Here is a 27488-nt window from a genome sequence, read left to right on the forward strand (position 1 = left end):
TATAACAGCTACATGTTGAAGTTAGCTCGCACGAAAACTGGTCCCTCTCCCCAGACCAATCTTTTAAATAAAAGAGAATGATGATTTAGAAAGCCTACAGCTTGTTTTAGAAGGCCCAATATAAGACTCGCTATTTTTCAGATTTATAAATGTATCCAACAAAAGATGTTTCTTTTGGAAAAATCTGCAAACGCTTGCCAATATATATAAAACTTTGATCTTTTAAACAAAAGGGAATGAATAATTTAGAAAGCCTACAGTTTGTTTTAAGACACAGGATTAGACTTGAAATATTTTTCAGATTTATAAATGTAACAAACAGAGGTTTCTTTTTAAAAAATCTGCAAATGCTTGCCAATATATATAAAAAACTTTGTTTAATAGAAAACAAATCAATGGGCAAGGCACTATACCTCACAAAATAACCCCCCTCAATTGACATATCATGTATACAACTAGATTTTCTTCTTGACCACTGATCCAAAAGCAGTTTCAAGGTTCTTAATTTTGCTATAGAACATAATTGTACTCTAATAAATCAAAAATGTAATGAAAGAAGAGAACACAACTTATTATCTCTGGTTGGTTGTAAATTTTGTTGTTTTGAGTGAGAGACAGCTTGTTGAAACCAAAATGATGAATGTACAGAGTCTTCAACCAAAAAGTGTGATAGTTAAGGCCACCCATGCACAAGAGCTTTGTGTCAGACCAAAGCTCACTCCACACCCTCAACATATGCCACATGAATATGAACTTCCCGTATTTTCCCTCTTCTGTCATGCTGCTTGTAGTCCAGAAGCAAGAAAATAATCAATTTGGTAATGCATGAGCCATATTATGGTCCATTTCTCGCTGACATGAAGAACTAATAGAGATCTTTGTCAGGGAAAGTTTTCGATCCCTTTATAATATTTTGAGTCATCACCATCAGAACATGCAATCCAGAAATGTACTGAATGCTAATCAAGATATGCTTCCCATCCTATAGTTTCTAACCTTTCTGCCTTCTTTACAACTGTTTCTTTCATTTCAATCTGGTATTTGCTTAATCTGAAAGCAAATGTACATATCAAATGGTTAATATGATTTCAGTTACACCTTCGTATAAGCTATTAACAGGAGACAGAAGAGATGCTTACCTTTTGTGTAGGTTGGCATCTGTAGTAGCCAACATCCGGACTGCAAACAAAGCAGCATTTGTTGCATTTTGAATTGCAAAAGTAGCAACAGGAATACCTTTAGGCATCTGTATAATTGCATGAAATGTAAGAATAGGACACACAGGTAGCCATTACAGAAAAACACTGCATTATGCTTTGCAATATATCACTAATGATTTTTAACATCTTCAAATCATAAACAATTAAAACACTGGACTGCTTGGTTTCCATTGAAACAATCAATTATACAAAGCATAAAATACTAGAACTAGGCTTTCTACCCTCATGATAGGAAACTGCCATCGAAAGATTGAATACCAAAGTAGGTGCATGATAACTTCAGGATCATTATCAGAGTTTCAATTTTGAAGGACATTTGGAAAGGAAAGAGGGTTAATTCTGGCAGGGGCTAAAATATAGATATTTAATCTATCTGTTTCATGCCTCCCACTACTACCATTTATACAGAGAATAATGCAGCTGTATCTCAAGAACTGGATGAGATAAAGGGAAAGAAAGGAAGATTGCAGAAGCTGGTTTCCCATGATCTGAAAGCACCTTTAACAATGGCAACTAAAAAGTGACTCTCTGCAAAAAGGTCATTCAATCATATTAACACCTTTTGGCAGGGAAAATTTTAGCACACTGTTTGAAATGTTGTCATTGATGTCAAAATATTCAAACAATATAATGCTGTCATTGATGTCAAGAGTTCATAGTGAAAGGATCGATAGACGAAATAGTTGCCATCATTATCATTGATGTCAAATGAACAAAATGGAAATAATTGTAGAAGTATCAAAGGATGATTGACTTCATTACATAAGTTAAACACATATTGATGTCAAAGAGCAGATTGTAATCATACTATTACAAGTATGAGAAGTTGATCAAGCCAAGTAATGAGAAGTTGTGCAAAGACACTAGAAAAGATAAGATGCAAGCGATCTCCTTGTCTAAAGAATACTTAAAAGGAAGATGTTTGAAGACACAAATATGTTCAAGGGTCGATGAAAGAAAAGCATTGATCTAAAACATCCATCGGTCATAAAATGGATACACAGCATATATTGAAAGAGCAGTGATCTTATACTGAAAGTGCAACAGATATAATAAGGAGTAGATCTAATATAAACATTGACATTCTTTATGCAAGACAATCTTGCTATTATCGACCTTCAACAAAGGCATCTATGTATATAATGATAATCGTCTAATTTAAGGATAGGGATGCAAATGATATAATTAATGAAAAAGAGAAGCAATGTAATAAGAACAAAAAGGTGGTGGACTAGATAAAGATATGATTACCGATTCTATGATTAATATGGTAGCCAAATGACTAGAATTCTTAATGATTAAGGTGGGAATCATTAAGACAATATAGAGGTGCGAATTGGTGATTGAAGAAGTCATCATTAATTATTCCAAAGCCGACTAATATGATAGAAATCATTTGCAGCAATCATAATAAACAAATTAGTCAATTCCATGCATAGCGAATAAGAGAGACTAACGTGGCTGATATATATATGACAAAGTGACTCATTAACATACTGGCCAACTGGATTGTTACAAGCGACTCATTATAATAGAAACAATAAAGGTGTGACTAAATGACTTGTTTATACTAACAAGCATTATTAATGGGAGCATACATTAAGGTGGCCGACTTTCTCAAGATTACACAGCATCAAGACAGGAAACTAATATATTAGCTGGTGCGATTTTCTTAAAAGACAAAATGCAGCAGTTTGTTGTTTACAATAAACAACAAATTAGTGGACTGTCAATGCAGATTTGTTTAATGATAAAAGAAAAAAAGTAACGATCCATTTTCAAAGTAATGTATTAAGTCCGATTCATATTATGCTGGCCGATTCATTATAAGATATAGTTAACAGCAATTATCATCACAAGAAGAGGTACGACTTCATTCAGATGCCGGTCGATTTGTCAAAGCAAAGACCAAATCAATGGAGGGTGTGATTATTCATATACATTTGTTAAGTTATAAACAAAAAGCAAACAGAAATTAAAAATGGCGGTTTGTTTAAAGAGAAGTATTTACCAAATGACAAGCATCGATTAATAACAAGAGGTGTGATTTGCTTTGGTGAGGAGGTGCGATTTACTTAATGTAAAGACAATATCAAATGATGCAAAGTGAGGACGTGTCTATAGAGAAGCATGGTGTTTTTCAAAGAAAATCACACTCCTTGGATAAAAATATGAAGACATATAGAGATAGATTTTTGAAGGAGAAGTGAGTGTGTGGTGCAGAGTGAAGTGTGTTTATCATATATGCACAGCATTTCATAAAGATATAAAAGACATATGAGATGTACAATTGGAAGACATGAATAATCAGTCCTGAAGAGCATATATCTCACACATAACAGCAGATATATGAACTTAGCATATGCAGATTTGAAAGCAGAATATGCAGATTTGAAAAGGAGAATATGCAGATTTGGTGATAAGATTTATGAAGATTCTATAAGAATAACTATGAAGACTTTACGAGACTTGTGAAGGGACCTTGAAGCAGAATTATGAAGCATATTGAAGAGAGTTTTATAAAGAAGTTATGATCAACTTTTTAACAAATTTATTGTCACCATAATAGCGCAGTTTATGGCAGAGTTCTGATGAGTTTTATGAGGAGATTGTGGACATTATTGTGACAATTTTATGGTCAGATTATAGGGGATGGCAGTTTGAAGAAGGGCATTATAGTGAATCCATCATCCGATGGAGAAGCAACATTATTAAGGTGAAAAATTGAATGAGGGGTTGGTACCTCTACTGAGTTGGTGCTCACAAAGTGAATGCCAGGTTGGTGCCTCTACTGAGTTGGTGCTCATGAAGTGAATGAGGGGTTGGTGCCTCTAGTGAGTTGGTGCTCACAAATTGAATGAGGGGTTGGTGCCTCTAGTAGGTTGGTGCCTACATACTTTGTAAAGAAGATTTTATATGAATGATAATATGCAATGAATATGCTTCTGAGATTAAGTTGAAAAGGTAAAAAAAATTTGTTATACTAATTCACCCCCCCTCACCTCCCACCCCCCCCTCCCCCTCTTGAAGGTTCTCCTAGATTGGGTAAATTTTATTAGTTATCATTTGCATACAAAATGAAGTTGAGCGGCAATGAGCCTCATAACATATATTATTTTCATACCAATGATGGAAGCATTGAGCGGCATTCCAGTCAAGCACAAGATTCTTCATTGAAAATGCTCAAACATAAGCATCCTTGATGTTTTGGCATCAATAATGATTTAAACAGGCGCTCTTCTAGGGTCTATAAAAACTCTCAGTGGATGCATCATGTTGAGTATCTTCATATTTTCATTAGTGGCATGTTGACAGTTGTATAAATGATTGAATAAAGATATCTAGGATTTTTGTATGTTTTTCTTGTTCTGTAGCAGTCGTCAGGTCAGATACATCAACACATAAGGGTAATGTAAGGGTGTACACATGGGAATATTCCATATAAAAATTCCAGTTTAAGTTTTATGCCTTCTTATGCTTTCTTTTTTCCTTTTTAAATTTGACCTGGTGAGTCTCAATACTCACACACCCACCTGATGTTTTATTCTTTCAGGTTACTACACTGACCGCTAGAGATGCTAGCTGAATCTTTTCATCATTTAATAGCTGGTATGTTGCATGGATAGAATAACTAAAATTGCTGGCATGCTTTTCTGTAGCACTGCTCAGGTTAGGTAGCATCAACACGAAGGATATGACATGCTATGAGAATACTCATTGACAGAAAATATGGTATTTGAAAAGGTGAGATAGCTGCACTGCATTAACCACAAGATTCTTCATTGAACATGTGAATCCATTTATTTCCTTGATGATTTATATAAGCGGGCACTCTTAAAACAGTGCGAGACACGCAATGGATTTCAAAGAATTGATTTTGTTCAATTAATCAAAGAGACAAAGCTCCTTTAAATAGAGTTACAAAGACGATGTTTCTAAAAGAAACAATCGTTAACTAGAGGTGAAATTAGAAACAACTTAAATGACCATTAATAACACAAAGAGAAAGATATTATTCTAATACCCTCCCTTAATGGTCATCGTTCTAATTACCAAGAGAAATAACAGAGAAGGTTGCCCCCTTCTTCTTAGAACACGTTGCAACAGAAGACAAGAGCCTGCCACTAACTCTGCCACTTGAGATGAGTTTGCCATCAACCCTCCCAGAAACTGCAGAACTTTTGGAGATACCCAAAACAACACCAACCGTCCAACCTGATGTTGGAGAACTGTCCCTCCTTGTAACCAAAGACACACCAAGAACAGTTGTCACGATTTTGAGGAAAAAATCGGCAAACCCTCTAAACTATTGCAGATGAGCAAGATGCCCGAAAATAGACTGCAAATAAGAGAATAGTGTAGATGTTCGCACAACTCCAGGTGCGACGAAAAACAGACTGCAAGAAAGTACAATTTTTGAGGAAAAAATCATAAATCCTCATGATTTTTATTTTTTTTCAGGGACAAAATATTTAAAAACCCACAGGTAATTTTTTAGGACAAAATTATTAAAACCCACAAATTTTTTCAAGGGAAAAAAATATTAAAACACATCAGAATTTTTTTTAGGTAAAAAAATATTAAAAAACGAAACAAAACATCGATGCCCATAAGCCATCTTCACACTTTTCGAGGCACGAAAAACGAGGTACTGAGAAGATGCTAAGTGCACAAAACCTGATTGCCTTCCAACATCAAGTTGGTCAATGACGCCATCTTGCACGTTTCCCAATGCACGGAAAACGAAAAACTTGGAAGAGGCATTGGCACGAAATTCAAAAAATTCGAATCCCAATGCAAAAACAGAGGCAGATGCAGGTACAAACTTCAAAAAATCAAGTACGGATGACACGGATTTCGAAAAAAAATCTGGCTGACCCAGAAAAATATGAAGACAACCCAAAAATCCTTGCGAAAAAACCAGAAATAATCTGCTGTTGGAATCTGGATCCGCTGGCTCGAAAATTGAGGCACCCAGAAAATTCTGACGATGAACCAATTGATATCTCAAAAAACCCACCACGAATCGGTACTCAGAAATTTTTTTTTGACTAAATCTGGAGGATCAAAACCCTAGCCGAAAGTCAAAAAACGCGGGTTTGACCAAGTTGCAGGTTGCAAAAAAAATGGCGGGTCTGTACTGTGCCGAAAAATGCCGAAAACCCTCACCAGACAAACGCAAACAGGAAGAATCCCGTTACACGGCATAAACACAGTCCAAAACGGACTTTTGAACAAATTTTTTTCGAAAATCTACAGCAAAACTAAGAGGCCCGAAAAACTTTGGAAAAGAATTCACAAATTCTTTATTCAGGCTCTGATACCATAAAACAGTGCGAGACACGCAATGGATTTCAAAGAATTGATTTTGTTCAATTAATCAAAGAGACAAAGCTCCTTTAAATAGAGTTATAAAGACGATGTTTCTAAAAGAAACAATCGTTAACTAGAGGTGAAATTAGAAACAACTTAAATGACCATTAATAACACAAAGAGAAAGATATTATTCTAATAACACTTTCAAGTTAAAAGGACTAAGGGTTGAAACCAACCAAATCACTTTCCCAATCATCCACGTTACTGGCCTGAACAATTGAGACACCCACTGGGTATTGTTTTCATTGTTGATATATTGCATGAATGGCAATAGCTAGACTTGAAGTTTATGTTTTCAGTGTTCAATTGTTGGGTGGGTTACACTATTCAACTGAAGAGATGAATTTCCCTGTACAGTTAGATCCAGAAAATCAAGTATCAAGAGCTAAATCTTTTTGGTATGTTTTACTTTGGGACTTACCACTACTTAGGCCACATAGCATCAACTCAATGAATATGAAATATTATGAGAAATTCCTAAAATAGATAATTTGGTACATGAAAGATGAATTAGCATTTCAAACACCTGAACAATTGATAGTAGGGAGTCCATTCCATCCAATGACGAGCCTCTTACTGGGACACCAAGAACAGGAAGTGTAGTCATTGAAGCTATCATACCTGTGCCATAAGGGAATTGTTTCATTAAATAAAGCATTAAAACACTCAAAAATTTTGTTTATTTTCAGAGATCTGTATCAAGAATAGCTTGTTATATTATTATCTCATGCATTAGAGATTCACTCACCAGGCAGGTGTGCTGCTCCACCTGCACCTGCAATAATGACTTTGATTCCTCTTTCATGGGCCTTTTTAGCATATTCTACCATTCTATCAGGTGTTCGATGAGCAGATACAATGGTTATCTGCAACTCAACCAAAATTCAATAATTTTATCAAAATTTGTGATCCCAAATATTGTGGCATCCCATTCACTTAAGCATCTCTTAACATTATTCTTTAGGAAATCATGTATAATTCAGATAGGCTTCACAAACCAACCTCATATGAAACATTAAATAATTTGAGAATTTCTGCAGCAGCTTTCATGACAGGCAGATCAGAATCTGAGCCCATTATAATGCCCACTTCTGGACCACCTGTAAGAAATAGACAAGACGAAGAAATCTTAAGACAACAGTGTAAGTATGTTATGAAGCAAATTATACAGAAAACAGTAACACAAAAGAAAAGAGATATTCGAACTGCAAAGTAAACTGGGGTCGACCTCCAAAAATAATGATTAACTAGTTTGGTGAAACTGCAAGCATAAATCATGATTACTGTGCATCTGCAAATATGAAAATTAAAGTCAGCAACTATGTAAATTTACACACCATGTAAGGGTATATTTATTATGGATGCATATGGGCCCTTCACGGGTTGATTAAATTTGTGTTAGTCTACTCAAATATGTGTCTTGACAAGTTGTGCAATAGTTGTCGTTTTAGGTTTTGTTGGTGTACATTTTATCATATACCGAACATTAGAATAAAATATTCAAGGATACTCTATCCTCTCGTGAACAAAATCACTACTTGTGCCAAGATTGCAAGAAAGACCACAAGGCGTCTCCAAGGTCTATATGTGCGAATGGGCGACTTTATGTTGGATAGCTTCCTTGGTTATGTATGCTGAAATACAAAGGGGACTTACCCTTCAAAGATGTCATTCACAAGCTAGGACTTAGACAAATATGGCAATGAATGCTCTCTTTTTTTTGGATTTTCAGATTTAACTTCCTCAAAAAAAGGATAAGGGTTCAAGAGTTCTATGCTACTTCTAAGCTATTCCTATGAACTTAAGAGATGGTAAAGACTGGGTGAAACCAATAACAACACTTTGTTTTGCCACTCTTGGACAACTATGCAAAGTGGGTGCAATCTTCTAAGGTTGTGCTCAAGATTTTCATACTTATGAATAATACCAACAATTGAAAAATATTACTCAAAGTAGAAGTTAAGCATCCACATCAAAAGCTCATGCTAACTTTACACAGTGAACGAAAATCATCCATCCAAAGAAAGTATGTGCAAAAGTTTCACCGATCTAAACTATCAATCCTTCATTCATCTAACAACTTCAAAGCAAATTACTTTAAACAAATCTACTCTATGTGTTGAAGAAAATATGCAACCATGTAACCACTTGATAACAATAAGATTTCAAAACAATACTGATAATGAACTTTTTATCATTCAAGTAGCTCTATGCAACAATTTCATAAATCTCTCCACAACAATGAAATGAAAGAATGAGAGTTTATATAGAGTTCTGAAAAATGAATGAATGGTCGAGATCAATCTAAGATAACAGTCAAGATTAAAACAACACAACCCTAATTAGGGTTTCCCAAAATAAAACTAGAGACAAATGCATGCTGGACAAGTGGTGTAATTAGCCATCTCCTAAGAAGGTGCATCCTTATCCTCATGGGTAGCAGTGTATTCAATGAATCTAGACACAATTGAGTCGACCTCTTCCATGGTGACATGTGGCAACATGCTGATCCTTTGTTCCCATATGTCCAAATCATTTGTGCAAGTGGCAAAAGCAATCTCCCACTCCAACACCTGTTTCTGGAAGGCATCTCGGATAGACAAGAATTATGATGCCTTGGCCAAATTATGTTTCAGGACTGTACCTATGATGGGGAAGAAAATCTCCTGAATTCTGAGCTTTAGGTTTTCCAACTGCATATCACTTTCTCTGATTGTTTCTTTCTCGAGCACATCTGCAGTTATGAGGAAGATCTTATCTTGAATCTCTTTTATTTGCTCCTCGGCCTTAGCACTATTTGGCATGGGATAATCTTGCCTTGAATGTCTTGGAGATCAGTCCATGCTTGCAATTCTGGAGAGCAGGAAGGAACTCTGTCCATATGTCGGTCTCAATTTGTCCGCAAACGATGCTACTCCTTTTCCATTTGCCATCCATTCTTTAGTTTCTCTAGTTGTAACTGCTTCTTCCTTAGAATATCTGACTATCTCCTATGAATTTAAAAGTGAAGGAACTTCTAGATTGGCTTGATTGAGCGGCTTAGTCAAGTGCTGAATGTATTCCTTCAGTCGCTCAACTTCTCTTTTGTATTCCCTTTTCTTTCCTACTTCTTTGTCCAATCTTGCATTCATGGAAGCGACTGAATTATTCAAGTCTTCAACTTCCTGACTCTTAGTAGTTGGTCCCAAATTGATTGTAGTGATTGCATATTCATGAGAAGCAATATCTTCTTTTGCCTTGACTACTTTTGGCACAGCGATCTGTACCGTGCGATAGTCGGCTTCATCTCTATGGATGGTGGAAAACCTTTTGGCTGGCTTCTTTACAGAAACCTATTCTAATCTGGCCAGAGTCGGCCATATCATCTTCTTCTTGAACTTCTATTACTTGTATCTTTTCTTTCAATCTTTCCTTCAATCAATCAGGAACTGTAGGTTGTTCAATGCCTTCCACTTCCTGATCATTCTCTTCACATGGCATATTTTGTCCTCCTCGAAGAACGAAAAATCATTCCCTCCTGAAATTCATTGCCCAGAATATCCATTTCATTATCTGACTCCAATATTTTTGTGCCTGTAGGAGATGGGGGCTCTTCATCTTCTTGATGGACTGACTCCATATTTCCTTCATGAACTGGTTAAGGAATCTCCATCTTTGCCAATGACTCATCAATAGCCAATGTATCAATTATGTTCTCTGAAGCAGCTGAACAAGATGGTTCTATCCTTTGCTTCTTCTGAGTAGGTCCTTCATTTACAACTATCTTCCCTTTTGTTCTTGAAGAGTTTCCTACTTCTTTCTTTTTAGCACTTTCAGTCGGCCAGGCACTTTGAGATGCTTCTGCATTTGAAGAACATTCTTCTTCTTCACCCATCAGGTCATAAGTCAGGGTTAGATTTCTCCGTCTTAGCACATGAATTTGCTGATCGACCCACCAACGGGAATACTTCACAACTGGCCTCCTTAAAGTAGCCAAATCTGCATGCTCGGGTTCTGACCATCTGACGGGTGAAAGAGGCGTATTCTCGTCAAAGCGTGGCTAAGTGTATTCTGCATTATCTTCCAACTGATCAGGCACACAGAAAAGTTCAGTTATTTTGATCAAGCTTACTAGTAGTGTGGACCATAGTCTCTTCCTGATGTCAAATTCATTTGTAGCATCTGCCCAAAAATCTTCTAAGTCTACTCTATGCCTGTATCTCTCTCCATTTACTGTCCTAACATTACCGTGGGGATCATAGTTAGCTCTAGACTGGTAGAATGTGAAGGGATACCATTGCATCTCTAGTCTGGCACTTTCAGCTGCTTGTGCTGTTGGACAAGACTCCAGCATATTTACAATAAAGAATGGGAAGGAAATAGCTGCCTTTTGTCTTATTCTTTTGAATCCTTGATATGTCTCCAGTTGTCTAAGAACTTCTAGTAGGACCATTCTATTGGTGGGATAGATCGAAAGTTAGTAAGGACGACTGACAAAAACTTGAACTATTATGTATGTGAATTTCAAAAACTGGATAAACCAAGATCCATGCTTGTTGATTAAACTCTTAGCTTCAGATTATAGTCTTTGATGAGGTCCCCTTGTAGCGTCCTTGTGATATACATCAGCAATGCATCATTTACTCGCTTGAAATGGCTCTTCTCACTAAGCTACAACTGCGTGTAATAGTCATAAGATTTGGATTCATTTTCACCATTGCTAACTATGCCTATGCAAACCAATCCGGAATATCTATAATTTCTGGCCAACAGGTAGACAATGTATGAGCTCATGTAAAATGAATTTGTCTTTTCTAAATTTGTCAATTGGTCATGGAGATTATTACTGATTATGCGGGACCAATTGAACATCTTGACTCCCGAGGTGATTTTATCAATAAAGTAGTACATCCATGTCTCGAATGGCGCACCCTGAGGGCTGCCTATCACTCTATTCAGTAGTAGGATAATATCACCATATTCCTGTTTGAAGTATGGGCGCAGGAGCTTTGTTGTCCTCATTTTTGTTTTGAAAAATGATGGATCATTACATAAAAATTTTGTCAGAAAATGAAAATTATACTCTATGGCATGCTTCCCGAGGAAGAATTTTGCCTTACCCTTGGAAGACTAATCCTCAGTCCATCCTCAGACCACGTTTCAAATTTCATCATGTTTCGAGTTCGTTTGCTATGTTTTTCCTTCAATTTCGGGTTTTTTCTCCTTGACTGTAGGTGGGAAATTTTCCTTAAGTTGCAAGTTTTATGTTTTCCTTTGTTTTAGTGTTGTAGGGAAATTTTTAGTTAATTACAAGTGCACTTTATGAAAAATCGAACTTGTAACTTACTTTTTATTTCCCCCTTGTTGCTTTTTGGCTTTTTAGTCATTGTAGGAACTTTTTGGACATTTTACAAGAGAACTTTAAATTATAAAGTTTAAATAAAACTTGTAATTCCTTTAAAAAGTTCCATTTAAGTGATTTTAAGTTATGGTAGGGGTTTTTCTCCTCCATTACAAGTTTTATAAAGTCACTTTAAGTTGTAATAGAGATTTTATTTCCCTATTACAAGTTTTATTTTTAAGTTATTTTTGTGACTTGTAAAAGGAATTTTATTTTCCCTTTACTAGTCTTTTGTTGAGTTGTTTAAAACTTGTAAAGGGAGTTTTATTTCCCTTCTACATGCATTTTAAACTTGTTGTTTGCTCTTACAAACCCAATTTTGCTTTATACATGAAAAAGTGAACATTTTTAACTTGCAAATAGGTGAAAGAAACCCGATTTCTTTTGTTCTATGCATTTTAAACTTGTCATTCCTCCTCAAGAACCCAACCAGCAATATTGGAGGATTTACTTGACAATTTCCAACGATTTTTGTGGCTAGATTCAAGGAGGAAGAAGGCATTTAGGTTTCTTTGCTACTTTCATGCATTTCTCAACTCATTACATGCCATTTGGAGGACGTGTTTGCTGGTTTTAATGCCTTCAAACAGCAAAACACATGTTTGTAGAAAACCACAATTTTGCTCCTTGGAATGCTACGAATCTTACTTCTTCCAAATCATTTTTCCTTGTCTTTCTTAGGCGTGGGGTTTGAATACTTCTCTTGACTGATTCCTCATGCTTTGGATGGGTGTTTTTATCCATATGGTGTGTTGGCAAAATCGTGGCTAGGGTTTGGAGTGTGGTTTATTGTCTATTTAAGAGATTTTTTTCTTCTTTCAAGGATTGCTTCTTGCTTCTTGGAGGACGTTTTGATTGATCAAGGTATGTTCTATTCCTTTCTTCTTTGTTTTCATTTCTTGTTTTCGGTTTGTTTTGATTTCCTTGGTCAATTTATATATATGTTAGTTTTGTTAGTTCTTGCCTAAAATCGGTTTTGTGAGAGATTTTCCCCTTTGTTCCAAGTTTGCAAAGCAATTTGTGAATTGCATTGTCTTTCCCCATTTTCCCTCTTTACTTACATTCGGGATTTAAAAACCCGATTGCAAGTAAGATGAAAATGAAAATAGTCGATCTTCCCCTTTGGTTGGAAAATCTTAACCATTTTTTGGTGAAATTCCAAGTTTCTGAGTTGGAAAATACTCATCCTTTCAAAATCAGGTTTTTAAAATCTAATTACAAGTTGAAAGTTCTTCCCATTTTCATAAAGATGATCTTCCCAAAATCTTTCCATTTTCAGTACCATCATCTGTACCTACCATTCATGCCATTTCCCACATGTCAAAATCTCATTTTTCACCCACTTCTTCATTTTCCTTTTTACAAGTATACTTGCATTCGGGTTTTAAAAGTCCTATTGCACATTTGTTCTTCCCCACTTGTATACTTGTAAAACATTTCCCAAGATCCGAAATTGGTCAAAAGTCAAGTTTCAAGCATCCCCATTTATTTCCCATATTCCTCTCACAAAGTTATGAAGTGCAAGAGTTAGAGTTTTTCCCATTTGAAGAAGAGAAGATGATAGTTGCATCTGAAATTGATGTTGCTTTGACACTCTTAAATCTTCATCGCAGCATACCAAGTTGTTCTTCAATGTCAGATTTACTATCATCTTCCGTTCCAAAGAAATGAAATACAAATTTGATAAGTACCAGAATGAGGTTTCTCCTTCACAAGTTTCCTCTCCTATGGATCATATAAAGGATATGGAAATAGGGCATGTTGACATGTCAGATTTCATCAAAAGGGTGGAGGATCCGCAAGATAGTAATATGCAGCGACTGTTGGACAACCCCATTCACCATGCTTCTTCTTTTCCGGTGGCTGCCCTAGAACCTAAGTTTGTTCTAGCTTGTGCTCACCATTTTGATAGAGAGACAAGAACTAAAAGAAATGATGATGGGGAGGCATTAATCCGTCTTGATGCGGATACTATTGACAAAGTTTTTAGAATACCATCAGCACCTGTGTATATGGAGATTTCCAAAGGTAGTGCAGCTGATTATTATGTCAAGAGGGAAAAAGATTGCAAACGTTACATTAACAGGTGGATCCATGAGCCACATACCGCTTTCACAAGGTGGGCTAGGTTGTACCGTTGTGACTTCAAGTGGGAAATTGGAGACATCATTACTCTTCCCAGCAAGATGTTGGGTCTAGAGAATTCTAATATTTTTGAGCCTTGGATGTATCAGTTTATCATGTTCATAAGGAAGTCCCATCACATCTCATGAGGAGAAATTATCAATGACGCTTTGTGTGAACAACTTGCAGCAGTCCCTACTACCATGACATTCTATATGAACTCATACTTGGTGTATTTAGCAACATCACTTAGACATTTCCCTGGTCTTTCTACCAAGGGTGATTGCTCGCTTATACCTGTGTGGGAGTACTATGATCAGTTGCCTTTGAAACCCAACAAATTACATTTCAGGAGAGTTCAGGATGCATCATTTGGTTATTTCATGTGTCAGTTTGATAATACTCTAAAGAATAGAAGAGTATCAGACGAGGCATGGGAAAGAGTGAATGAATATAGTTACTTGTTCCTTCAATTCCCGATTTGCACTTACATGAAAGTTGGATGTTACAGCGGGCAGCCATACATGCTCCCTAGATACTCAACTGATAAGATTATTTTTATGGAGTTGGGAAGACAGATCATGGCGGTTCATGCACATCAATCTATCAAGCATAAGGTTAGGATGGGGATTTCTACAACTAACCCATTGAAGATTGGCCGGTATTCCCTTGTTACATCCACCAAAGCCAAATCTATGGAGATCGAAATGCAGGAGATAAAACTCAAAAGGTTTAAGTCAAGAGCAGATTTTGACTACCGAGGTATGAAGGAGAGAATCAAAAAGTCCTTCATACATGTGCATCGCATAGAGGATATTTGGGTGGATCTTCGTACAAAAAAGGAGGTTCATGAGATGGATTATTGCAAGATCACCCTTGAGTAGATTATTGATTTGAACCTAATGGACATTCCACAAGGAATGATTGATGATGGGAATGTGCTTGATCCAGAATATATTTCACGAAGATTTGATGGAGCTCCACTTCCATTAATTCAGTGGTCACACAAAGAATGCACTTCCATTCTTGAGAGATTTCAACCTATCCTAGCTAACACCAACACTTGGCTCAAAGGTAATGGTGTTAGACTCATCAAGATCAAGGTTGGAAGAGAAGATGATTCTACAAGACCCCTCAAATGCAAGTCTGAAATCCAGATAGATAACAAGGAAGGTGCATCATCTTCGAGCACAAGAATCAAGTTGCGGGTTAGTCGAGCGATGGTACTTCTTCCTGAGGAGGCGACAGTTCGTGGGAAGGAGATATCCCAGCTTCACATTCATGTGATTGATCCTGAAGATCCAGAGGAAGAACAACAGTCAGATGACGCTCCTAAGTCACTAACTTTGGAGTCACCTCATGAGGTTCCTTCCTCAATTACCACAGAGTTACCTTTATCTCCTCCTGACACAGTAGTGGATGAGTCTCCTCAGAATGTCATTCCCATTTCATTAGTTGAGCCACCTCTTGATCATCAACAAGAGAGTTTGCTGGAAATCTTCGAGGATACTTCTGCATGTATTCATTTGTCAATGATTGATACCTCTACTTCTATCTTGGAGGAGTTTATGAAACAATCTTCATGCCCTTTGGTTACTGAGCAAGCCATGGTTGCTATCCAGACAGATACTTCCCCCAGGATGACCACGGTTGTTCAAATAGAAACTGCTTCTCCTCTACTTTCAACTGCTACTGAAGGAGAGCTAATGGCTTTACCTCCATGGCTCAGTTCTTTCACTCCCAAGAGAAAGAAGCAGGAAATTTCTCCTGATGTCTTTGATTATCAGCAGCTTAAGCAATCTAGGCCTAAGGTTGTGTTGTGACGTTTTCACACATCGCCCCATTGCAAATGGGGACCCATGTTTTTTGCTCGTTTTCGCTTTGCTTTTTGGGGTTTTGGTTTGATCCAGTCGGTTTTGGGAGCTTTTTGAATTTCCTTTTCTAGAATGCAAATTTTGAATGAAATGAATTCGCCAGAATGGTCTATTTTCAATTGGAATTTTGAATGCAGAGCTTAAATTTGTCTAAGTGTTGAAGATGAAATGTGAATTTTTGTCCAATTGAATATTTTTGACCAAATTTTGACATTTTTGATTTTTGATCCTAGGCATCTCTAATGATTTGTTTTCGCCTTGTGAAGTGTTAAAATGTGTAAAATCATGTTATTTTGGCCTGTAGGAGCAAAATCGCTCCTGTCCCTCAGTGAAGGACGGGAGCTCGTTTTCAAATATTTTACTATTCCTGCAGGGTCAAGATGAATTACGAATTGGAAGTGATGGAGAAAGGTGAGATCTTTCCATTGAATATAAATTGAAGATTTTCATGAGCACAGAAATGCCTCCAGGGGAAAAATCGCTCCTGTCCTTCAGTGAAGGACCGGAGCTACAAATCCAATTTTGCTTTGTCCTTGCAAGATTTTAACGTCTTGACGATGTGAAAAGGTCCAAAGAGGTACATTTTATCAAATGAATATAACTTGAAGTGCTGTCGGGGAGATCACATGGATAAGCAAGTCCGGCTTGAGTAAGGTCCTGATCCTGAAATTTGGCTAAGTCTGGAATGTCCTGATCTTGAAATTTGACTAAGTCTGGAAATTGAAAAAACCTCCAAAAACTAGATTTTGCAATATAACTCTTGGAGGTCTGAAACCACTCTCAAACATCCTGAAAGTATATATGGAATATAACTTAAAGTATAAGAAAGAAGAAACATAGAAGGAAATGTCACTTATACTTAAATGTTATATTCCATTAAAATTGTCCTGATCGAGAGTGCGAAAAGTCAAATTTCGCTCGTGTCCTTCTCCAAGGGTCCAGAGCGAAATGCGCTCCTGTCCCTCTCCAAGGGACCAAGGCGAATCGCTCGTGTCCCTCACCAAGGGACCAGAGCGAAAATGATTAGTTGAGCCATTCCTGACCTTGTTCGGACGAATCGAGACATCAAAGGCATGGTGAAGGACGAAATGAGCATGATAGAGCATCCAGACTTGATCAAAACAATAAAATGCTTAAGTTCGCTCCTGTCCCTCAGGAAGGGACCAGAGCGATTTTTGTTATAGATGATTTTCTCGCCAAGTTACGACCGATTCCAAGGCATGGATGAATGGAAGGACGCATTATGAACCCGTTGAATATAAATCTGGAAGCTAGCAAAGTGAAGTGAAGCATACAAAGCCAAGATCGCTCCTGTCCCTCTCCAAGGGACCAGGGCGATATGATGATTATATTGCCGTCCCTCCAAGATCAGGACACTCCAAGGCGAAGAACAAGGTACCAAGGACGTTTCGAAGCATTTCCATCAAGCAACAAGTTACAAAGGTCGTCACATTGAAAGATTTGCACTAAGACTCCCAGTTCGCTCCTGTCCCTCAGGAAGGGACCAGAGCGAAATTTGTATAAAGGCTCTAAATTTTAAAAGTTTATCACGCATCAAGTGATTGAGGAGGATCAAGGGACCACGTTTTACCCAATGAAGACAATGGCAAGTTGAAAAAGGCAAAGACAAGCTCAAAATCTTGAAATTCGCTCCTGTCCCTCAGGAAGGGACCAGAGCGATGTTGAATATATTGGCTAATTCATACAAAAATCACGTTGAGTCAATGTTTTGCAAGGTGATAAAAGGTCTAAGGCGTCCTTCGAAGGTGATATACCAAAGGCTTCAAACGTCAAACGATCACCAATTTGTACCAAGAGGCTATATCAAGGACCAAGGCGATTTTTACTAAAACACTCATGTTCCGACAAAATCAAGACAATGCAAGGGTGGGCAAGATCGAGGACGTCCTTTGGAAGGCAATGAACGAAGAACGAAGATCAAAAGTTTGCAAATTTGAGCTAGGACACAAGGATCGCTCCTGTCCCTCTCCAAGGGACCAGGGCGATGATCTTCTAAACATCAAAGCGCCTTGTAAAATTCAAGTGAAATGAGAAAGGAATGAAGGAATAACGTTGTTTGTCCCCACAATGAAGATCGAAGTTCAAAGATGCAAGATCAAGGAGAAACAATGGAGATCGCTCCTGTCCCTCTCCAAGGGACCAGGGCGATATCATATCTAAAGGATATTCATTTGCAAGAACAAGTCAATTAAGCTCAAAGGACCTAGCGAAAATGGCAATTCCAACGTGGAAATAAGGACCTTGGACGTAAAAATTGCAAGAATCATGACTAAATTGATGGATCGCTCCTGTCCCTCAGTCAGGGACCAGGGCGATGAGGTACGTCCACTTCATTTTCATATTTTTGGTGCCAAATAAACATTTCAAATTTTCCTTAAATGCCAAAATCGATGAATTTTGAAAATCCTATTAAATTAGCATTTAATATAGCATTGATCATTTATTAATTATTTTGCCTTTATTAAAAATCGAAATTTTACAAATTAAAAAACATTGGTAAATAATTAATTAAGTTTTTTAATAAAAATTGAGTGGAGCGCTTGATATTTATTTGTTTATTTTACCAAAAGTCGGCCTTTTACTTTATTTTAAATTCGCTTTTAATTACAAAGTCGGCCTAGTAGTAATTAAGGTGTGAGCGCTATAAAGGGAGGGTGAAAGATTTCATTTTTACATCACCTTTTTATCATTCAAATGCGATCAAAGGGAGAAGTGCGAAGTTGTATTCAAAGGGGCGAATTTTATTTCAAAGCAAGGTGGTGCGAACTTGAAGTTTCCATTTGAGCGAAGTTGCCTAGGACGTCAAAGACATATCAAAGATGGCGAAATTGCTAACTTGAAGAGGAGATCACGTCCAAGACTTGAAGGGTGGCGAAGTTGATATGAGGAACGTTCTTTTGAAGATCACATCAAGACTATCGAATTTCAATTTTGCCTAGGCGATTTTATTCATTTTGCATTTTAGAGTTAAGCTCTCAAGTGAGGTATGGCGATTTGGTTTTATTGTTTTAATTTTGAATTTTGATCGTCATTGCCTTAATTTTGAATTTTGAAATTTTGTTTTGCCTTAGCTCAGTCATTTTTAGGAAATGATTAATAAAGGACTTATCATTAAGTTTCCTAAAAATTTGCTCTCTAATTTATATTGCAAAATCATGTTACTAATTTTGAAATGTTGTGTAGGCCTCAAATGGAGATCTCATCAAGGAAAATCAAGCCGGATCAAGGACGGTCTTCGCCAGGACGATCAAGCCAGGACAAGGGCGAACTCTTTCAATCCAGTGTTCCAAGGCGAGGTACATCATCTTCCTGCACATCAAGGACGCAAGGAGTTAGAACAAGGGCTCGTTAAAGAAGCAAAATAGATCCAGATGAATTAATTAAAGCAAGCTTCTCAACAACATCAAGTTGAATATCTACCAAGTTCCAAGTGTCAAATGAGATGGCGTCCTAGTCATCATTTCTCCAATCAGTGAAGTCCATCTCAGCATGTCCAGATTCAATGTACTTAACTCATGGAAGGTGGCACAAACTCCGATGTACCTACCCCGGCTATCCATTGGTCGATTTTTCTAGAAGGGACATGTGTCCAAGCAATACAATTTTATCATTGGTCAAGCATTAAATGTTATGTAATGGTTGTAACAAACCCTAATTAGGGTTTTCATTGTAAAATCTTGGCCATTGATCTTGAATTGATCTAAGCCATCAAATTGTATTGTGGGCACTATATAAGCCCAAACATTTCATTTGTAAAAGATAATTTAGAATTAGAGAGAATTAGAGAGAGATAGTTAGTAATAGTTGAAAGTAGTTAGTAGTTAGAGAGTAGAATAGGAGGACAAGGCAAGAAATTGTTGCCATTGATTGTAAACAAACTCCATTTTCATTGAAGTAATGGTGAAATATGTCGTTTTTCTTGCAATTTGCATGGTTTCTTGTTGAGTCTTCAATCTTAGATGGTAGATGATTAAATGAATGGAGGGAATGTGATTGATTGATGGTGGAATTCGTACATCCATACTACTAGCAGTTTGTTGATTGCAAACTTGCCTTGTGTAGTCAACTGGAATCGTTCAGCTCAAGCTCAATTTCAATTTGTCGCTTCTTCATTGATATGCATCAACTTGGATGGTATCTATGCCTGCGGTGATGATTTGAACATCATAAAGCTTCCTTAGAAGATCGCACTAGCCTTGTGTAGATGTTCCATTGATGTCAAAACAAGATCTAGTTAGAGTTTCATCAAAAAATCAAGTCATTGCTCCTACATTCTTAGTATTAGGATTAGATCCTCTCTTCGCCCTTATCCTTTTTTCATTTTTTTTATCTAAGTTAGTCAGAGCCTGTGTCCAGCAAAGCAGATCGGAAGTTCAATGTAAGTCCCCTTGTGATTCCAGCAAATCACATCATACCACTGGAACTTGTCCACACGTAGAGACCCTACATCAAAGAACCTTGGAGTCTACCTAACTGATCCTTTACGCGAATCTTCAGCAGTTAGAGACTATTTTCTCAAGAGAGGATAAGATGCCTGTCGGTATTTTATTCTGTGTATGATTGTGTACAAAATACACGTCAACAGGTTGCTAAAAGGGCCAAGACAATCTCAAGGGTAATTATTGACAGCAACAAGATGAAGGTGGCTGAAATTGTTGAACCTCTTGTAGACAAGCCATGTGAGGAGATGAAAGCTGCTGATTACAAGGTCACAAGGGTAGAGTTGGGTAAGCAAACACATGAAGTAATCAAACATGATGCCCAACAGTCCGTAGCTTCACTAGTACAGCGATATGATGAGCTTCTAGCCAAGAAGGACAAGCTAGAAGAGGAGAATAGGCAACTTGTTGCAGCTGTTCAAAAGATCACCAAATTCGCTAGTGAAGGAAGCAATCCTTCAAGTTCTTCCGGTCCACAAGAATCAATTCAAGGAGTTGAGAGAGCTGCTCAAAAGGTACAAGCATTGGAATCTTGGGTGGATCAGCTTCATGATTTATGTGCACAGGTCTTGAAGGAGGTTTTTCAAATGATGCTCAAATTGAAGACCATTGAGGAACAATTGAACCAGGTTTCTGACGCTTTCAAACAAAACTTGGAAAAGGTGGAAGATAACTTGACAACATGGCTCAAGATTCCTCAACAAAAGTTGAGTGTTCTTCTAGACATCAAGTTATTCCTTCGAGGGTTGTATATCTATAATACCAGGAGCTCTTGGAGAACAAAGCCCTTGTTCTCAAGTCACTTGTTGAAGACATTGATGATTCTATGAGACTGCGATTGGAAGTATTTCAAGATATTGTTTCTCATTGTGAGAAAGCTTCTTGCAATATCATGGATCACAATGGGGAATTATTATCACAAGAAAGGGTTCTCTCAGATCTATAGTTGAAGATTCATCATGAGTGGAGGAGTGAACCATTTTCAGCTGCATCTATTCAAGCTTTGGTTGCCTGTCCAGTCTTCTTACAGGAAATTCAGTCTTCCTTTTGTTGCGAGGTATTCACACATTGCCCCATTGCAAATGGGGACCCCCCACTTTTTCCTTTCTGGGGTTAGCTCTTTTAGTTTTGTTGTTGGTTGTTTTAGTGTCTTTAGCCATTGCATTGAAGGGATTGAGTTTCTCAAAGGTCATCAAGCCAGGTGGATCTTCTCAAGGTGAAGTGAAGGAGGTCACATCAGTGGAGTGATTAGGGGTTATTTAGATCATTCCTAGGGTTTTTTGTGTACTATCCGGTCACGCTTCAAGTTGCTAAATCAAGCCTTGCTTGAATGCATGGTGTCCTCCTAAGTCTTGTCCCTTACATCAAGATCAGAGCGAACTAGCCTTAAAAGTCTGGAATGTCATCTTGATCCTAAAGGGTCCTAAAATTTGACCAAGTCTGGAAATTTGAAGGATGCTCCAAAAACTAGATTTTGCATTATAACTCCTGGAGGTCCAAAACCACTCTCAAACATCTTGACAATATATATGGAATATAACTTAAAGTATAAGAAAGAGAAAAGATATCTCTTTCTTATACTTAAATGTTATATTCCATATATAAATTCTAACGGAGAGACTAGCTTGTCAAATGAACTTCATGTTGAAGGAGAGGTGAGCGAACTTCATGTTGGAGAGGTGAGAGAACTTCATGTTGAAGGAGAGGTGAGCGAACTTCATGTTTCACCACATTAGAGCGAAGTTTCCTCACAAGTTTACATTTTGAAGTAAAATTGACAACTTCATGCTTGAGCACTTTGGAGCGGAATTCATGATCTAGCAAAATGAAGCAATCTTGAGAGTGAAGTTGGATATAAATAGGTGAAATAAATCAACTTCGGTAGTTAAAGGAGATGAGCGAAGTTTTTTTTTTACTTCGTGCATTGAAGAAAGTGAGCGAAATTCCCAACTTCATGAATTGAAGGAGGTGAGCGAAATGCTACTTCATGAGTTGAAGGAGGTGAGCGAAGTAGATAACTTCATGCATTGGGGAAAGAGAGCGAATCTCATGTTTTCACCAAGGAGAGTGAATTTCATAAGCATGAGCGAAATTGAATAATAGAAGGATAATCACCTAAAGAGGACTCAATGCCAAATAAACTTCATGATCTCACCAAGAGGAGCGAAGTAGAGTGATTTTACAACTTCAACTTCAAGGAGATAGAAGCGAACTTCGGGTTCAAACAACTAGGAGCGAAATTCATACTTCATGTATCAAAAGAGATGAGCCAATTTTCTTACTTCATGAATTAGTGTTTTGAAGTGAAGTTGATAGCTTCAGGAGTTTGAGTTTATGAGCGAAGTTGATAACTTCAGCAGCTGCAAGCTTCAAGCGAAATTCTTTACTTCATGTTTGACCAAAGAGGAGCGAAATCCTCCACTTCACGAATTGCTAAGGAGGAGCGAAATTGTTACTTCATCCTAGAAGGTTTTAAAACGAAATCATTGCTCCATGAGTTGCGAAGAGTGAGATTCAACATCTTCATGACTTGAGCCTTTGGAGCGAAGTTGATAACTTCATGCATTGGGAAATAGGAGCAAAGTCAACAACTTCATGAGTTGAGAGATAGGAGCAAAGTTTGAACCTCATGAATTACCCCCCTTGAAGCAAAATGTGCAACTTCATGTTTAAGGGATTAAGAGCGAACTTCATGTCTAGAGGGAATGGAGCGGATTTCACACAAGAACAATGAACTTCATGAGTTTGAGATCATGAGCAAATTTCATAATTTGGAGAGGAAGAACAAATTTGATGACCAAGATAAGAGAAACAAACTTCAGGTGCACCTCCTTTTGAGTAGATTTTGCAACTTCATGTGCTATTGGTTTGAAGAGATTTTACTCCTTCATGAGTTGTAGGATGAGAGCGAACTTCATAAGTTCAAGGTTTGGGGCGAATTTTCTACAATGGTAAACTTCATGACTTAGAAGATTGGAGTGAATTTCATGAATAAGCAAGGTGATTGAAACAAGTTGCAAGTACTCCATCTAGAGGAATCTTCATCTTCAAGCCTACACAAGCAAATCTTGACTTCATGAACTTCACAAGTTCAACATGCAAGAATAAACTTCATGATCTGAGCTACATGAGCAAACTTCACAATTTAAAGGGTATGAGCGAAGTTCAAGAAAATGAAGAAGATTAAGGCGAGGAAAACTTAATTAACATCAAGGATAGAATACACTTCAGGAACTCCTCTTCATGAGCAAAAAGCAACTTCAAGTGTTGCTTCATGATGGCAAATCCTCTTTATATGCTTTAATAAACCTATTTGAAGTATGTGTAATCCTTATTTGTTTTGCAGGACATGAAGAGAGTCACAAGAGAAAAGGTTTGCAGTTTCAAAGGAGTAAGACAACAGTGACATCAGAAGTACATCAATACTTCAAAACTAAGATCTACACCTCGCACATCTATGATTGAAGCCTACATCAAGCACGATTGAAGAAGCATACAATTTCAGAAGAGTTAATCAAAGTTAGAAGATCAAACCTACAAAGGACAAGTTGGAGTTCGCGTCCTAGTCATCATCCCAGTCACTATCTCTACCAATTAGAGGGGTTCCACATCTGCATGTCTTGATTCAATGTACCTGACTCACCAGTGATGGCACAAACTCCAAGGCACCTACCCCTGATTTCTATTGGTCCACACTCATGGAATGTAATTTTCTTTCTATGGAGATGTTTGTTGTAACAAACCCTAATTAGGGTTTTTATTGTAAAAATCTTGGTTGTTGATGGAAATCCAATCCTAGCCATTCATTGTAAATGAGCTCTCTATATAAAGCTCAGGCTCTTCATTTGTAAAGGCTAATAGTTTATAGCTAATAGTTAGGAGAGAATAGAATAACTATTAGAATTATAATAGATTAAGACAAGGAAGAATTGTTGGTATTGTTGGACACAATGGATCACTGGGAGGGGGTGAATCAGTGATTTAAACTCTTTTTCTTTGATAGAGAGATACCGGTAAAGTAGAGGACAAGCTGAATGCTAACTGGTAACTTAAACAATGCAAGTAGAGTGTGTGAAAGGACTAGCTAAAACATTAACATCAGATATGAACAAGAATACATCACACAACACCAGATATATACGAGGAAAACCGAATGTGGGAAAAACCTCGGTGAGAATAGCTGTTGGAGATCTTCTGCTCCAATCCAGCCTCACAATGAAACTCTGATTAGAATATTTAGGGCACCAACCCAAGGAGCACCAACCCATGATTTATGAGCACCAACTCAAAGGAGCACCAACCTTTGATTTATGAGCACCAACTCAAAGGAGCACCGACCCCTACACAATTTATAGGCTACTACCTAAAGGAGCTACAACCCCTGCACTAAGCTACAACTCAGTGACAACAATATGAATTGCATATATGCAAATGAAATCACTATTGCAAATGAAGTTTTGCAACCTTACAATATTCTCCTCTGTCGATTTCTCCCTTGCCGATCTGTATTCTCTCTACCCACTCTGCAAACTTGACTTTGCTGATAACTTTTTTAAATCCCCTCTCACAATGTCTTTTCACCTTCGACTCACACTTGATCACTCTTAATCAGGCACAACCTCTGCCGGTTTTTCACCTCTGTGATCAATGCACACTCTATCGGTTGTTCCCTACACTTGTTTATACTGCTTCTTCTTATCAATCAGATCTTCACTCATAAACACTTGAAGTGTTTATCTCTTCGTCTTTCAGATAGCAAATTTACACTCGTCTTCCCTCTGCAGCAGCATCTTCAACTGTCTCAAGTCATCATATTTAAACTTGAGCTTTCCCACCAAGAAACAATTCAAAGTCGGAGTGGTTAGGGTTTCCTTTTCCCAACACAATCTGCATGAGATCCGATCCAGTCTGTCTTGGATCGATCCCCTGTACTCTAGGAATGCATCTGTACATGTTTTCTATTACCCAATGCATACTTGCTAAAGATAGCAATCTCGTACATAATTTTCTACCTTGAAATTTGTTGGCTCTTAAAAAACTCAGCTGTTTTATTCTCGAGATCTTCTTGCAATCTGATTTCTTTGCTTTGATCCAAGCGCCAACTACTCCCTGACCTTCCTCTGTTATTCTTTCTTCCTCAAGCCGCATTTGTCAGTTACAATCCCATGATTTAAGGTTGTTTCATTAATGTCGACTAGCTGTTTCAACAACCATGGCGATGGACGCTTCACCAACCTCTGCATGTTTGTCACCTCAGCTCCACATGGCATCACAACGGTCAATCACTTAGCTCATCGACACATAGTCGGTTCATACTTGAACCTTCAGCAAACTCATACCGGTACATGCCTTTACTGATGAGACCTTCTCCTCCTGCTAACCGGTAGTTCACTGGTAGCACATCTTCACTTCTGGTGATTTGTGATTACTTTAACATTTTGCCTCTTCATCATAAACAGGCAGCTAAACTCCAGACTGGTTTAAACTCTACCAGTTATCACTCAACATGCCAACACACAAATGCATCTCACCTCATATCGGTGATGTCACTGATAGTCTCAATAACTACTTGTCTTCCACCATACCGGTTTGACAAGTCTTCATGTTAATCTACTCAATACCTTAATTGTCTTTCACCATACCGGTACACTCTCCTTCATACAAGACGACATACCTCTACCGGCAGCCGGCCTGCAGTACCAGTTGACATCAATGACAACTCAATGCCAACAGGTATGACTTGTAAATGAGATATTCTTTTCATTTAAGTTATGGTGAAATTTGTTATTTCAACAAGCCTCATGGTTCTACTTCTCAATTTATTTTCATGTTGATTAGATTGAATGGAAGAAGTTGTAGAATGTATTTATGTGGAATCCGTTTAGTCCATACCACTAGCCTCTTGCTGATTGTAAGTGTGCTTTGCGTGGTCAACTGGAGTGATATGAGCTTAAACTCGAATCGCCCTACACTCATTGCTTATGCATTAACTTGAATGGTGGTCAATTTTTGGTGGTATTGATTCGAACATCTTTCAAACGTCCTTAGAAGATTGCACTAAGCTTGTGTTAAATTGTTCTATTTGATGGTGAGACCGTGCCCAGTAGGATTCCATCTAATCATTCACTCATCTTCCTACATTCTTAAGATTAAAATAGATTCTCTCAAACCTTACCTCTTTTGCTCTTTTTTATCTTCCAATTGAGTAGATAGGACCTAAGTTCTAGCAAATCAAGCATTCATGCATTCAAATGTAAGTCTCCTTGTGATTCCAACATAATCACATCAAACCAACTAAGCTTATCAACACGTAGAGACCCTACATTCATGAACCTTAGAGTCTTCTCAATGATCCTTAAGCTAATCTTCAGCATTTGAGAGATTTTGTTCAAGAGAGGATAAGATACTTTGGTATTTTATTTTGTCTTCGCATGTGCATAAAAAACACATCAACACCTTTGAAAAGAATAATGCCACAATCCTTCGTTGCAGCGATGTTATTGTGAAAACCATGATCGTGGCAAAGAATACCCATGAACCGAATCTTGATGAGCTTCAAATGATCATCCAGAAGTTCAAAGGATTCATGTCTTCACATGCTGCAACCTGTTTTTCAACACTTAGTTGCATTTTTCAGAATTGTAATCTTTTAGTTGTAGTTTCTCTTTTGACATGTTTACTTGTAAAAACATTTTCTAAATTGCAAGTTAAATCATTACTTGCGCTTTTGTAATTACAAGTAGACGAGTTACAAGTCAATTTAGAATAGGACTTGTGACTTTGAATAAGTCATAGTTAGTTATTGAATAAGTCTTGGTGGTTGAGAGAATTTCTAAAGTTAGTTAGGATCCTCCCTCTTTTTTCTCAAGACTCCTCCCTTATAAATACTAGAGGGGGTCTATTGTATTTTCTTATCTTTTGTAAAGCGAGCAAAAACTCTGCCAAATTTGCAGCAAAGAAGTCTTTGAACTTTTATGTGTAAATTGAAGAATTGAAAGAAATACAAGAAGATTACTCAAGTGTTAAGTCTTTGTGCTACATTCTTGAGTTTGTG

At 37.4% G+C, this 27488-nt stretch overlaps 1 protein-coding gene across 1 annotated transcript in view; it reads right to left on the minus strand.

The window, feature by feature from the left end:
* Nucleotides 1-310: 310 nt before the first annotated feature.
* The window catches only part of LOC131049910 (uncharacterized), a 40921-nt gene continuing 13743 nt past the window's right edge, over nucleotides 311-27488 (minus strand). The window contains exons 2-6 of the mRNA XM_057983995.1: nucleotides 7599-7696; nucleotides 7345-7462; nucleotides 7123-7217; nucleotides 1140-1246; nucleotides 311-1050 (exon numbers count right to left, since the gene is read on the minus strand). Coding sequence (XP_057839978.1) covers nucleotides 960-1050; nucleotides 1140-1246; nucleotides 7123-7217; nucleotides 7345-7462; nucleotides 7599-7673 — 486 coding nt within the window. The 5' untranslated portion in view covers nucleotides 7674-7696 and the 3' untranslated portion in view covers nucleotides 311-959. The remainder of the gene's footprint in view (nucleotides 1051-1139; nucleotides 1247-7122; nucleotides 7218-7344; nucleotides 7463-7598; nucleotides 7697-27488) is intronic.

The sequence above is a fragment of the Cryptomeria japonica genome, chromosome 2 (assembly GCF_030272615.1).
Source record: "Cryptomeria japonica chromosome 2, Sugi_1.0, whole genome shotgun sequence".
Lineage (NCBI taxonomy): Eukaryota > Viridiplantae > Streptophyta > Pinopsida > Cupressales > Cupressaceae > Cryptomeria > Cryptomeria japonica.